Here is a 13,614-nt window from a genome sequence, read left to right as displayed (position 1 = left end):
AAAATAATTAAAAAGAAGAAAAAATAATATAAAAAAAAGAAGAAAAAAAGAAAATAGCTCGCTAGGTTGAAAACCTGAGAGGGCGACCTAGGTAAAAGTTAGAGCGACCTGGTGAGTTGAAAACTTGAAAGAACGGCTCAGGCAAAAATTAAGGTCAAATAAATACTACACTGAACTGAAAATCTGAAAGGGCAGTTTAGAGGGGCACTAACTTCAGTCGCAAGAAAGTGCTTCAAATCGAGAAATATGATCGACCGGAATACTAAACTGGGGCAATTTTGAGAGGTTAAAGTTGAATCAAATGGAAGATGGATTCAAAATACCATACTGGGGCAATTTTATTTTGGCAGTCTTGTTAATGGATGATCAACTTACATGGGAGATTAGCATTGTTCATCTGAAAGACGTCATTTAATCGGCATAATACTTCTTTATTCTTGTAGTCATTCTGATCCTTTGTTTGATGTATTTGTTTTTCTATTATGTTGTAAGTCCTCTTTGTAAATTCACCATTTCTTTATTACAGTCATTCCTATGTTCCGAAAATATTTATCTTTGTCTTTAGTCACCTTCCATTCAGCTTATATACACCACTTTGTTTACTCAACTTCTTTAATAGCATTTTTATTGTCATTTCAATAATTATATACTAAAAGGAAATATGCAAACTGTTAAAAGGGTAATAAGAAAATACGATTACAATAATAAGCTACACAGTAAGTTCGATGAATCTCCTGATAAGTTTAGCATGACAGAAGAAGTTGACTCCTCTTGACGATTCAAAAATAGATGGCAGTCCAATTTGATTGATGTCTTACCTAGCTCAAATTTCATGAAAGAATTGATCCTGACCAAAGAAGTTACTCATTCATGAACCTTGATGTGCATGTTTCGATAAGGTTGGAAGAATTATCATCCCCGAAAAAAATAAAATAAAAAAGAGGATAGAGTTTGTTTTGATTTAATAAGTCTTATTATTGCATTTGACCTCATTATTCAATAAATTTCATTCCAAGTGTTAACATTCATCAAGTTTATGCAATCGCATCATCACATTAGCATGCATTTGTTTTTATCTATTATCACCTTTTGAAGTTTAATTTAAATTCATTATCTGCCTTACAATCTTTATGTTCAGTCCAAGTCTACGATATAACTGAGTTCTTCACCTTTCATCAAAATTCAGAAGCTGACTGATGTCTTTATTTTTGTCTTACTTTTACTGTTAAGGTTCAGAGCATGACTGTCCTTTTATTTTCTTTTGCAATCTAGAACATGATCGACCTTTTATTTTTTGTCTTTCTTTTTACCTTTCTTGTCCAAGTCCCTTTATGTTTTTGTCAAAGCCTAAAACTTAACAGCATCTTTCACATTTTCTCAAAGCCCAGCACCTAACTGGTACATTTTATTTTTCTATCAAAGTCCAAAATCTGATTGACACTTTTTCCTTCTCTGTCGAAACCCAGAACCTGACTGGTACCTTTTTACTATTATGTCAAAGCCCAGAACCTGGCTAGCACATTTTATTTTTTCAGTCAGAGCCCAACACCAAACTGGCACCTTTCTCTCCTCTGTCAAAATTCAAAATCGAACTACCACATTTTACTTTTCTGTCAAAGCCCAGAACCTACCTAGCACATTTCATTTTTCTTTTAAATCCCAGAATCAAACTGGCACATTTAATTTTCCATCAAAACCCAGAACTTTACTAACACTTTTCACCTTTTTATCCTATTGTTTAAGCCCACTGCTTGACATCCTTTGTTTTTAGTGGAGACTCCATGTCGCTTCGCAATTTCGTTCAACACAAATAGTCATAAATTACGACTTTCCCTAACAGCTGAGTATTCACTATATTTGTCTTTGTATTCCTTGTACACCCGGTTTATTTTAGACAAAAATTGATTCACTTCTTTACTCAGTTCTCATCAACTCTAACTTCAAAATATCTCTGATTGATAGGAACTGAGTAAAGAGGGGCAACTGTGAATACCAATTTTTGCCTCTCCTGGATTACCTCCAAATTTTTTAAAAAATTAAAATGAAATAATAAAATCGCTTTACAAAAATGGAAAATTTTTGAAAAAAAGGGGATTTTGCTTCCCCGAAACAGCCACCCGCACTTCACAAGCCTACACTCCAATATAAAAAATCAATCTTGAGCATGAAAAAGGAAAAACTCAAAACTTTGGCACTTTGTAAAAGAAAAACCCTAAAATGTGAGATGGAAGGGGGTATAAAAACTCAAGTAAATCTGAAGGAAAAGGGGGTTCGGTGAAAGAAAGCAAATTTTTTTAGAACAAGTTTCCAGGGAACAAAAAAATAAAGAGCATCTTTTTAGAAAAATTCTGGGAGAGTTTTTAGAAAGGAAAAATTTTTAAGAACGACAAACTTATCTAAAAGTTTTTCTTGGGAAGATCAAAAAAGGGAAAGAAAAAGATTTTCGAAACAAAATATAGAAAGGAAGGAGGACACTGAAGGAGAAGAAGAGCTCAAAAGGAAGGCATTACCGAAAGGAAGAAGAAGAAAAAAGCTCAATCACTCTATCTTTTTGTTTGAATCTTGAACGTTGCATTCTTGGTATGTTTTTCTTCACATGCTCTACTCTCGTAACATAGATAGCATGATGTGTGGCTAAATAATGAAATATTAGGTTACAGGCTTCCTGACATAAGTTCTGTCCTTTTTTATATATATTTTAATATCTTGGTGGCATATGGTATTTGATGAACATAATCGAAACCATTCTTACAGACCATCAAAGTAAAGCTCTCTTCTTATTTTTTTAACATTTTAATATTTTAATAATATATTCCATTTGATTTGAAAGGAGTTATAATGTCCAACGTTTTGCAGCACAGTTACTATGCCAATACTTTTCCAAATCTTAGTTTCGACACTTCTTTAAATTATTATTATTCTAATTTTTTTTTCTTCTTCTCTTTTTTTACTTTTCAGGTTTAGGTAGCTCATTGTTTAAATGAAAAGATAGTTTAAGTTTTGAATTTTTAGTTTAGAAAAAATATAAAATAATGAATATTTACTTATTTATTTCTTTTTTCTAGTTTTTATCCATTCATTTATTTATCTACTTTTAAATTATAAAATCACCTCATTTTTTTTATCTTTAAATAATTTGTTGTGTTCTATTATTATGTTATATTTGCTTCCAATTTTTAATTACAGATTTACCCTTTCTCACTAAAAGTAATGGGAGATAAATAAAATAAGAAAATTTTCATAATAATTATTGATTTTTTTTGCTTATGTTTAATGAATAATTTATTCTTGGGTTGTTTATTCTTAGTATTTTTATTTTTATTTTGTGTAAATTCAAAATATTAGAATAATTTGATTTTATACTCGTAGTATGTTTTTATTTATTTAATAAATATAAAATGTATGTAATTTGTAAATTTATTTTATTTATGATCAAGTAATAAAAAATATATTTGCATCAATTTATAACATTAACGTGTAACTTCTCTACCGTCGTGTGTTATAAATTGATAAAGTCTACGTGTACCTACGTTACCGAGACTTTAAGCAATACTAATTTATCATATGTTATCTTTAATTAATTAGAAAGATTATCTAATAATTAATCAAAAATGTATTCCCTATAACCACTATTTTACTAATCAATCAGTAAAAATTATTTTATTAACACAATAATTTATAATGCTAATGTATAGCGACTCTACCTTTACGCGTTATAAATTATTAGAACCTATTCGTACCAATGTTACTTTAGGTTCTATACAATATAATTTTATTAAACAAAGTTTTAAATTTTTTATTATTAATTTCATTAAATAGAATTAATTTCATATTTTAACCTTTCTTAAATCATACTTTAATAAATTAAACAACCAATCTCTTATTCATTTTATTATACAAATTTTCACAACATCGATGTGTGATTTACATTGCTGTCGATTATCCAAAATTATAAGAGGTTTATGTATAGCTTACGCTATCTTAAATTTCTTTCAACATTAATCATAATCAAAATTCAAATTCAAATACTTTATTTACGAATAAAATATATATATATATATATATATATTTATTTATTTTTAAAAAAAATGATTTACAATATGGTTGTGTGATCTTCCTTCACTTTCTATATTGTTTCTTGCAAGGTACATGTATAACTGCATTATCTTGTATCCTAAACATTATAATCTTATGAAAATAATTTTAATCTCAAAACAATTCTCCTTTACTAAACTTAATTTTAATTAACCAACCCCATAAAGTTTTAGATAGAACTACGTGGCTTTGAGTTCTCCCATTGCACCTGGGGATACGTAGGAGCGGGAACCGAACCCGTCAAGTCAAAATAATTTTTAAAATAACCCAAATAATATTTTAATAAATAATATTTCTTCTTTTAAAATAAAATAATTAATATTTAGGGATTAAATAAATATTTTTCAAAATTAGAATGAATTTGCACAATTAATTTTAGGTAACCGTTTTTAAACGGACGTTGTAGGGTGTTAATACCTTCCCTACACATAAATGACTCCCGAACTCATTTTTGGTTTCAAAGATCGTATTATATTTAAGTTTTTTTCAAGTTTTTTTCTTAAAATAAACTTTCGTATTATATATATATATATATATATATATATATATATATATATATATATTTAAAAAAATGATTTACAATATGATTGTGTGATCTTCCTTCACTTTCTATATTGTTTCTTGTAGGGTACATGTATAACTGCGTTATCTTGTATCCTAAACATTATAATCTTATGAAAATAATTTTAATCTCAAAACAATTCTCCTTTACTAAACTTAATTTTAATTAACCAACCCCATAAAGTTTTAGATAGAACTACGTGGCTTTGAGTTCTCCCATTGCACCTGGGGATACGTAGGAGCGGGAACCGAACCCGTCAAGTCAAAATAATTTTTAAAATAACCCAAATAATATTTCAATAAATAATATTTCTTCTTTTAAAATAAAATAATTAATGTTTAGGGATTAAATAAATATTTTTTAAAATTAGAATGAATTTGCACAATTAATTTTAGGTAACCGTTTTTAAATGGACGTTGTAGGGTGCTAATACCTTCCCTACACGTAAATGACTCCCGAATTCATTTTTAGTTTCAAAGATCGTATTATATTTAAGTTGTTTTCAAGTTTTTTTCTTAAAATAAACTTTGGTGGCGACTCCTCTGATATTTTGAACAATGTTTGTTTTTCGCCATACCGTTGCGATCACCCGGTTGCGACAAACGTGCAGTACACGGTACTTATATTCATAGATATTTACTTAATTAATTTTATTTTTTGAACAATAACAAAACAAAAAGAAAAAATATATATATCCAATACTGTTTATGCTACAGTTGAAAATTATAATTGTAAAAGTAATAAATGTTTTATTTTATGATTATCAAATAAGATAAGTTCAAATTACTTATATTTGACTCACCATTAAATAAACTTTAAATGAGTCATTTTCATTTTATGTAAATTTTGTGATATTTTTAAAAAATTTCAAGATATAATACATAAAAAATTTTAACCAATAATATTTAAACACGTATTTAAATAATAAATTTATTTAATAATAAATTGTTATATTTAATATATTTAAACAACCTGAATAACAGTTAAATTTTTTAATAGAATTAGAATATAATTAAAATTAAATAAACTAAAATTTAAAAATAAAATAATAATATTATATTAATAAATTTTTTATATTCGTAATTTTATTATTATTAATATTTAATTATTATATTAATATATTATGCTATAATTTTTTTTATTTATAATAAATAAAAACAATTTATTTAAAACTAAAAATATTTATATACGTATTTAAATAATAATATATTTAATAATAAATTATTATATTTGTTATATTTAAATAAAATATCAATTTTATTTGGTTGAAATTTGATTTTAATTATATTCATAGCAAAGTAAATCAAATTACATACTATTTTTAGCATGTGTTGAGATATATTGTATTAGTAAAAATCAATCTAAAGTGAACAACAAACACCTCTACAACATGTTTGGTCAACATCTAATTGCATGCATATGCATATGCAGTATCTTTGGCAAAGTGTTCTGAAAACCAAGCTTTTATTCCCCTTTTAAATTTGAAGTTTCAATATTGGTCACTTTTGCAAAAAGCATTGAACTTCAATAAATAATAAATTAAAATTAGGCAAATGCCATTTCCAGAATATGATAACAAAGATTAGTAATATATCTGCTAGTTTGTGTACAAGAAACAGCAAATAAACCGTATAAGGTTCAATAAACTCGTCTCCAATCAACGTCTCGGCATCCTACACGCTAGATGTCTCTCTCTCTCTATATATAGAGAGCCCCAAATCAATTATCATAATCATTAATTAACCTTCTTCCTATAGATTGAATCCAAAAAGCTCTTTCTCTCTCTGAATTTGCTCCTTTTCTGTTCCAGCACTATGGCTTCTTCCCTTCCTTCGGAAAGCAAAAAACTAGAGAGTATGCCATAAATATACCTTTTTTCTTCTTCTTTTCTCATGCAGCATTTGTCTGTACCATTTCACTTTTATGTTCTTTAAACGAATATACACAATTGCAGGAGTAGCTGGTGATACTGGGGAGAAGTCTATTCCACTCCATGAAAACGTTCTGCAGAAGCATGCTGCATTCTTTGACATGAACAAAGATGGTGTAATTTATCCCTGGGAAACTTTTCAAGGTTTTCTCTGTAAAACCTTTCATTTTACTTAACATTTTATAGAAGAAATCTCTCATTCTCTACTAAACATTTTCTTAGGGACAAAGTTGTCGGTAAAAGTGAATTATTATCATAATCTACAAAGTTTCCTATCTTTATAATTAATTATCACGTAAAAGTTTTATTCATAAATCAGTTATTAAATGATGAATTTTTAGTGGTAAAAGTTGGAACAAATTTATGTTCACTTATAAAAAAAAATTAACATTTTTAAAAGCTTTTATCATGTGAAATATTTTTATTTTCTTCTATTAAATATGAGAAACTTCTATTCTTACGTTTCTGTAACGTAAAGTAGATCACATACTTTAAGATAGAATACGTTGTTACTTATATATCGTTTGGTTGTAGATAGGGTATAACTAGAGCTAGTAAGATGAGCGTACTTAAAGTATCTATTCAAATATATATGAAAAAAATGAAGACTTTGACGTATTACAATTAGATATATAAAGCTTTCTTAAATAATTGATAGATAGTTATAATGTTTATTTTAATTTTGTTGAATGAAATGATTTGATAGAAATTTTTGTTTTAATATTGTGACTTTGTACGGTGGATTTTGTTGTAGGGTTACGTGAAATTGGGAGTGGCATGTTGTTGTCGAGTGGACTTGCTCTTTTCATTAATTTGGCTCTTAGTCAAACTACTCGCCCGGTATCACTCTTTGTCCCTTAAAAACTTCTATTTTCTTACATTTTCATCTTTATTCCACTATTTAACTAGAATTTATCCATTGTTATTTTCAGCAAAAACATAATTTTTTAAATTAATTATTTATTGGCATGAACTAAGCACTACAATGTTTTTAAATCAATTATTTATTGTTAAATAAATTTTCATATCAATATCATTTTATTAATTATAAAAATAAACTTGTAGAATTACATAATTTTTATTTACTAAAAAATAATTTAATTTTAATGTCAATTAAAATAATTATATTTATGCCATCATCTAATTAGAATACATCTAGTATATTACTTTTGTATTAATTATTAAAAAAATTATTAATATATAATCCATGATTGGATGGTATTTAAATTAAATTTATCATAAAAATATTTAAAAAATGTCATAAAAACACATTTCTTTCTATTTTTTGTGTTATAACGTCACGATTCTAAAGCACGTGATTGTGACTTTTTAATAAAAATTAATTCAAGGTAATTTTTTGATACTTTACAAATTAAAAGAATATTTTTATACGTGGAATAATTATTATTGTTAATTTTAAATTATTAAATAATGAAATTAGCTTTTTAAATTAAAAAATTAATCTTTAAAATATTAGATAACTTATTATTATTATTATTAATTTTTTAAAAGTAATATTCTCTTAAATTTACGATAACCATCACTTTTGTTAAATAAAAAAAATTAAAATCACAAAAATTATTGGAAAAGAATAAGATGCAGAGGTGAAGTGAAATGAGGGGCAAAGAGGTTGATTCCGCACCGCCACAGATGATTGCCCACCAAAATATACAAATTAGAATACGTTATCTTCGGACTCAACGTCGTGCAATTTAGTGAAACGTTTATTGAATCAGATATAACTTTTGCATTATTTTCAAAATTGAGGAAATCATTATCTTTACGACTTTAATTAAATCAAACAAATTTAATATTTATATATTATTTATAGAACATAACAATCAAATGTTTAAATAAGTTCAAATTAATAATAAAATAATAATTACAAATTTTAACATACATTTAGTAATTGTATATATCAAATAAGATAATTTATTAACACTTAATTTGAATAAATTTTTAATATTTTTTATATGAAAGAAAAAATAAGTAGTAAAACAAAATAAAATTTATGGGCTTATAACTTTTTAATTATCTTCATATCTAACCAAGAAAGATTGATTTTAAGCAAAGAGTAAATAATATGAATTCAATAATTTTGTTTTCTCCTTCTTTTTTGTGTTGTAGGGAAAGTTTCCATCTTTACTATTTCCAATTGAAATTAAGAATATCCAGCTAGCCAAACATGGCAGTGACACTGGAGTCTATGATACCGAAGGAAGGTACCTATTTTTACACAAACCATGCATTTCTTAAATCCTATTTGTTTCATTTTACTCATCTAAACTATTAATTGCTTTTCATTTAGGTTTAATCCTTCAAAATTTGAAGAAATTTTCACAAAACATGCACATACTCATCCAAATGCTTTAACTTATGATGAGCTGAAGGAGATGATAAAGGCGAATAGAGAGCCTAAGGATTTCAAAGGAAGGTAGGTTTCTGATTTCTATTATGGGATCGCATTTTTCACTGCAAAATTATTTTTCTTTTCCCATTCAAAAATTAATTTCTCAACATTAATGGACAGAATTGGTAGTTTGGTTGAATGGAAAGTCCTTTACAAGCTTGCCAAAGACAAGAATGGGTTACTGCCGAAACAAACAATCCTTGGTGTTTATGATGGAAGCTTGTTTCAACTCCTGAAAAACCAACATTCCGCAGACCAAAAGATGTAATTTAACATTTACTTGATGATTTATTTTTTTAATAAAATATGTATTTACTTTTTATAAATACGTTTAAATTTGGTTTATTTTTCTAAATTTTTTTATTGATTTTCATTCTTATAAATTTTAAAATTTTATAAAATAATCTTTGCACCATTTACTGCTGTTGTGACATAGTTAAATATATATCATATTATATTACTCAATAATAGTAGAGACTGTTTTAAAAAGAATAAACTTTTTAAAATTTAAAATCAATAAAAAAATCATGCCCTTTATTCAAAAAGTGACTGTAATCTATAAAACACTATTTTTTTTTTTTCCTATAATCTACTATGAGTAAGTCATTAAGATAAGGTTTCAAAAACAAACAAATCACTTGTATATTAAACACTTTATTCCTTTGCGAATTAAAAGTTTTATATATATATATCAATATTATCTTTTGGTACTTATTTACTACAAATGAACGAGAAAAGAATGAATAAACTTTGTTTTATGCACATCCAACGAGGACGGTTGTAGAAAATGAGTACAACTAACCAAATGTTGATACATGTACTCAAATTGTCAAAACGATTGAATATGTCGATAGCTGACTTAAGGCATATATTTTGAGGTTCTAAAGCAAACTATAAATGTATTATGTCAAATCTTTTTCATACTTCTGAGTTCTTTGGATCCCTTATATCGCAACTAGAGTTGTAACGGGACAGTGAAAAGTTTTTAAAAAAATATCTTTTAGAAATAAAAATATTTTCTAAAAAGTATGATAGTCACTATCAAAGTTTATTTTAAAAAATGTTTAAATTTTTTTTTAAAATAATATGATCTTTAAAATTAAAATTAAGTTTCAAGTGATTCAATTTGATAAAAAATGTTTGAATTTTTTTTTAAAATAATATGATCTTTAAAATCAAAATTGAGTTTTGAGTCATTTATATATAAAGAATGTATTAGCACTTTACAATATCTATTTAAATAATAGTTATCTTAAATTAATTGTGTAAATTTCTTTTAATTTAAAAAAATATTTATTTAACTCTTAGACGATAAGTGTCACTATTTTTATTTTTTAAAGAAAAAATTATTTAATGAAATTTTAATTAGTATTAAAAAAGAGAAAAATTATTTTAAAAATAGTCTTAAGATTTGGTTATGACTCTTACGTATCCCCAAATGTAATGAAAAACTCAAAGTCGTGTAATTATGTCATAAAAAATATGAAATTATTTTATTAATTTAAAATTTATAAGATTTTAAAAGAAATTATTTTAAGATTAACTATATGTTTTTTTTTAAAAATAATTTATATATTTTAGGATACAACATAGCGTAACTATACATGTTATCTCACGTTAAGCAAAGGAAAATCACACATCTATATTATAAGTCGTTACAAAATAGTATGGTAACTAAGACAAAATATTTGAATTTATATAAAATAGTATTTTTAGTAAATATTTTAATTTAAAATTTAATATTAAAAAATTTAAAATAACATAAGTTATACATGAATCTCTCATCACTTATTCATCAAATCAAACAACGTAAATCACACATTGATAACATAAAATATTACATGATAAGATAGAGAAATAAATTTAATTTATTAAAGTTAGAAACATATTTTTATTATTATTATTATTATTATTATTATTATTATTATTATTATTATTTTAAAAGTAATTTTTATTTAATAAAGAGAGAAATATTTAGAGAGAAAAATATGTTTATATTACTTAGTAAAGATAATTATTTAACAAAATAAATTATAAATATAACTTAATTTTAATAATATCTTTATTACATGAAATATAAAGTAACATTGGTATCCAAAAGTTTTTACGATTTATAATATATAATAGTAGAGTCGCTATACATTAATGTTACAAATCGTTACTCTTAGGTTAGTTAATAAGTTAATTGTTTAATTATTTAAAAAGTTTAAAAGAAGAAATTTATAGTAATCAACAAAATAGTTATCCAACTAATTTAAAATGAATCGTAAATTGTTGTATTAATAAAAAATATTTATTTATTAACTTAATTAATAAAAATATTTGAAAGAGTATATTTTAAAGGGTGAAATATTTAATTGATTAAAACTAAGACATTTTTAACTTAAACTATTTATATCACATAAAATTGTTGGTAACTTAGGTACATATTGTAACGCCCCGAATTTTTGTAATAATATTTTGATATATTAATATAAGTGTATATAAGGATTTTCATGTGTTTGTGTGTTTAATATATATATGTATATATATATATATATATATATATCTGTTTGTGTGTGCGCGTGTGATGTGAACCTATATGAATGAGTGAATACGAGTATGAGCATATGTGTTGGTTTGTGATTGAGCTGAATTTGTTGAAAATGATTGGGTTTGATTGAAATAGGCTAAGTGTATGCTACAGGATGTTCTTGCTATAGCGAAAAGGCTCTGGGCGAAAAGCATGAAACTATGTCATTCCAGCTGTAGCGAGAAGGCATTGGGAGAGAAGGGGTGGAACTGTTGCATTCTCACTGCAACGAGAGGGCGACAGTGGAGGATGGATTTCTGTGTGTAATCTCGTTGTAGCAAGAGGGACTCGCTGTAGCAAAATTCTGCAGAAACCTGAGTGCAGAATCGTCTGAGATTTTCGTTGCAACGAGAAGGGGTCTCGCTGTAGCGAGACATCCTATAGCGAGAGATGCCTCGCTGCAGCGAGAGTGTTGTGATCAGAAGATGATTTAAGGTGTTTAGGGTTTGGAAAACTCATTTTTCCTTTCCTCTCTTCAAAATCTCTTCGATTCTCTCAACCCTCTACCCTATTTCACCGATTAAACTATCTCCAAAGTCGTTTGTGAGTTAGATCAAAGGTTGGAATCACGTTTGGAGCATTTGGAGGTAAGTTTGTGAGTTAGGATCTTCGGGTTTTCATCCCTTTCTTTGATTTCCCAGTTTGTCATGGTGTTTTCCCCTATACTTAAAATGAAAGTTTGTGTAGGGAGCACTTTCATCATAGATTTTGTGTTAGGTCTTCAATCTGAGCTAAGGAGGGACTCTATACTATCTCCTTTGTGTTTAGAATTCATTTATATTGCTATGTATTAGAATATGGTTGACATAGGACATAGAAAAATGTACATTTTGGTGAAAATAATTGATTGTGGTCAAATTGAGATGGAAACTTTGTGTGCAATGCAATGTGGTTGCTTTTGATTGTGGATGTGTTGAAATGGTTGGCTACAATGTGGTTGGAAATGTATGTGAATATGTCATTGGTTGATAATGACTAATTTAAATGATTGAAAATACATATGAATGGCATGATGATTGCGTTTGAATATGTTGAAAAACTATGAATGGTTTAACGATACACTAGAGTGTAGAAGATGGAGACGGTAGAAACACTTTGGGGAAGAGAGGGTGATGGTGACACCAACAGTGAGTGTGGGTACACCACAGGCCACACACTCTTCTTCTGACTCAGCCTCTAACTAACACCTTTGCCAAGGAGCTCATGACCGCACATGTTGTATTCGTGAAACGAGGGCAATCCAACAACCATCCATGATATGAAACTAATTAAGTTCCTGTTACTTTCTCAACAGTTGCACTAAAAGTAAAATTGACTAGCAAGTGTATTAGTATTGTTGTAGCAAGTTATAAAATCTTGGAATCATGTTTGAGTCCTAAATATCGTCCTCAAGGAATAGTTTTCGCAAGTATTACTTCACAATTCAACAAGTAGTTGAGTCTAACGCAATTCAATTGGAGTTTGTAATATTTGAAAGCAAATTAACAAGTACATAATTCAAAAAACGTAACAAAACAAAAGCTACGAATTTGTGTATTGAAACAGATGTGTGAAACATAGTTAGGGGTTTATTTCACCAAAACTTCAGTGTTAATTCAATCAAGTTCTAAACTTTTAAGCATTTGGATTAAATGACAATCAGTTTTACAATTTATTAATCAAAGGTTAATTCCTTAACTTAATGACTCTAACATTCAATTCAATCATCCTAATTCCTTAAATCTGATTCAATTAAATGTTGCATTAAGCATTAGAAACCAAAAGATTGCAGAGGGAGTAAGTATTCAGGCTCAAGTAATTCTCAGTCCAGAGGGAGTTTATCATGAGAGAAGAGTAGTGGTAGTGGCTCTGGTCTTGGTTTTGGCTCTTTCAGATAGCTAATCAAATGTTTCAGGTATGGAGGACTACACATACTAAGAGACTGTCCACAGCCACTGACAAATTGTAGTAACTGTTGAAAGTTGGGATACACTGCTAATGTGTGCTGGGCTGCTAAGAGGAGTGGCAGTACGAGTACAACTCAGAGACCTAAGTTGAGAGGGAGC

The 13,614-nt window shown here is 27.0% G+C and overlaps 1 protein-coding gene across 1 annotated transcript; it reads left to right on the top strand.

Annotated features, from left to right (window-relative positions):
* The first annotated feature begins 6,471 nt into the window (after positions 1 to 6,471).
* On the top strand, positions 6,472 to 9,265 carry LOC113870060 (probable peroxygenase 4). Its single transcript, XM_027506659.1, has 6 exons — positions 6,472 to 6,511; positions 6,612 to 6,731; positions 7,342 to 7,427; positions 8,715 to 8,809; positions 8,896 to 9,021; positions 9,118 to 9,265. The coding sequence occupies exons 1-6, from the start codon at positions 6,472 to 6,474 to the stop codon at positions 9,263 to 9,265; spliced, it is 615 nt and encodes a 204-aa protein (XP_027362460.1).
* The last annotated feature ends 4,349 nt before the right edge of the window (positions 9,266 to 13,614 follow it).

This window comes from Abrus precatorius, unplaced genomic scaffold, assembly GCF_003935025.1.
Source record: "Abrus precatorius isolate BTA unplaced genomic scaffold, Abrus_2018 Scaffold6, whole genome shotgun sequence".
Taxonomy (NCBI): Eukaryota; Viridiplantae; Streptophyta; class Magnoliopsida; order Fabales; family Fabaceae; genus Abrus; species Abrus precatorius.
The sequence above is the reverse complement of the archived record's forward strand: the minus strand, read 5'-3'. Positions and strand labels throughout refer to the sequence as shown.

Excerpts from the sequence above, each read along its gene's own strand:
- LOC113870060 (XM_027506659.1), top strand. The coding sequence starts at position 6,472 with ATGGCTTCTTCCCTTCCTTCGGAAAGCAAAAAACTAGAGA. Across the intron at positions 6,512-6,611 it reads GGAAAGCAAAAAACTAGAGA|GAGTAGCTGGTGATACTGGG; the intron begins GTATGCCATAAA and ends ACACAATTGCAG. Across the intron at positions 8,810-8,895 it reads GTCTATGATACCGAAGGAAG|GTTTAATCCTTCAAAATTTG; the intron begins GTACCTATTTTT and ends CTTTTCATTTAG.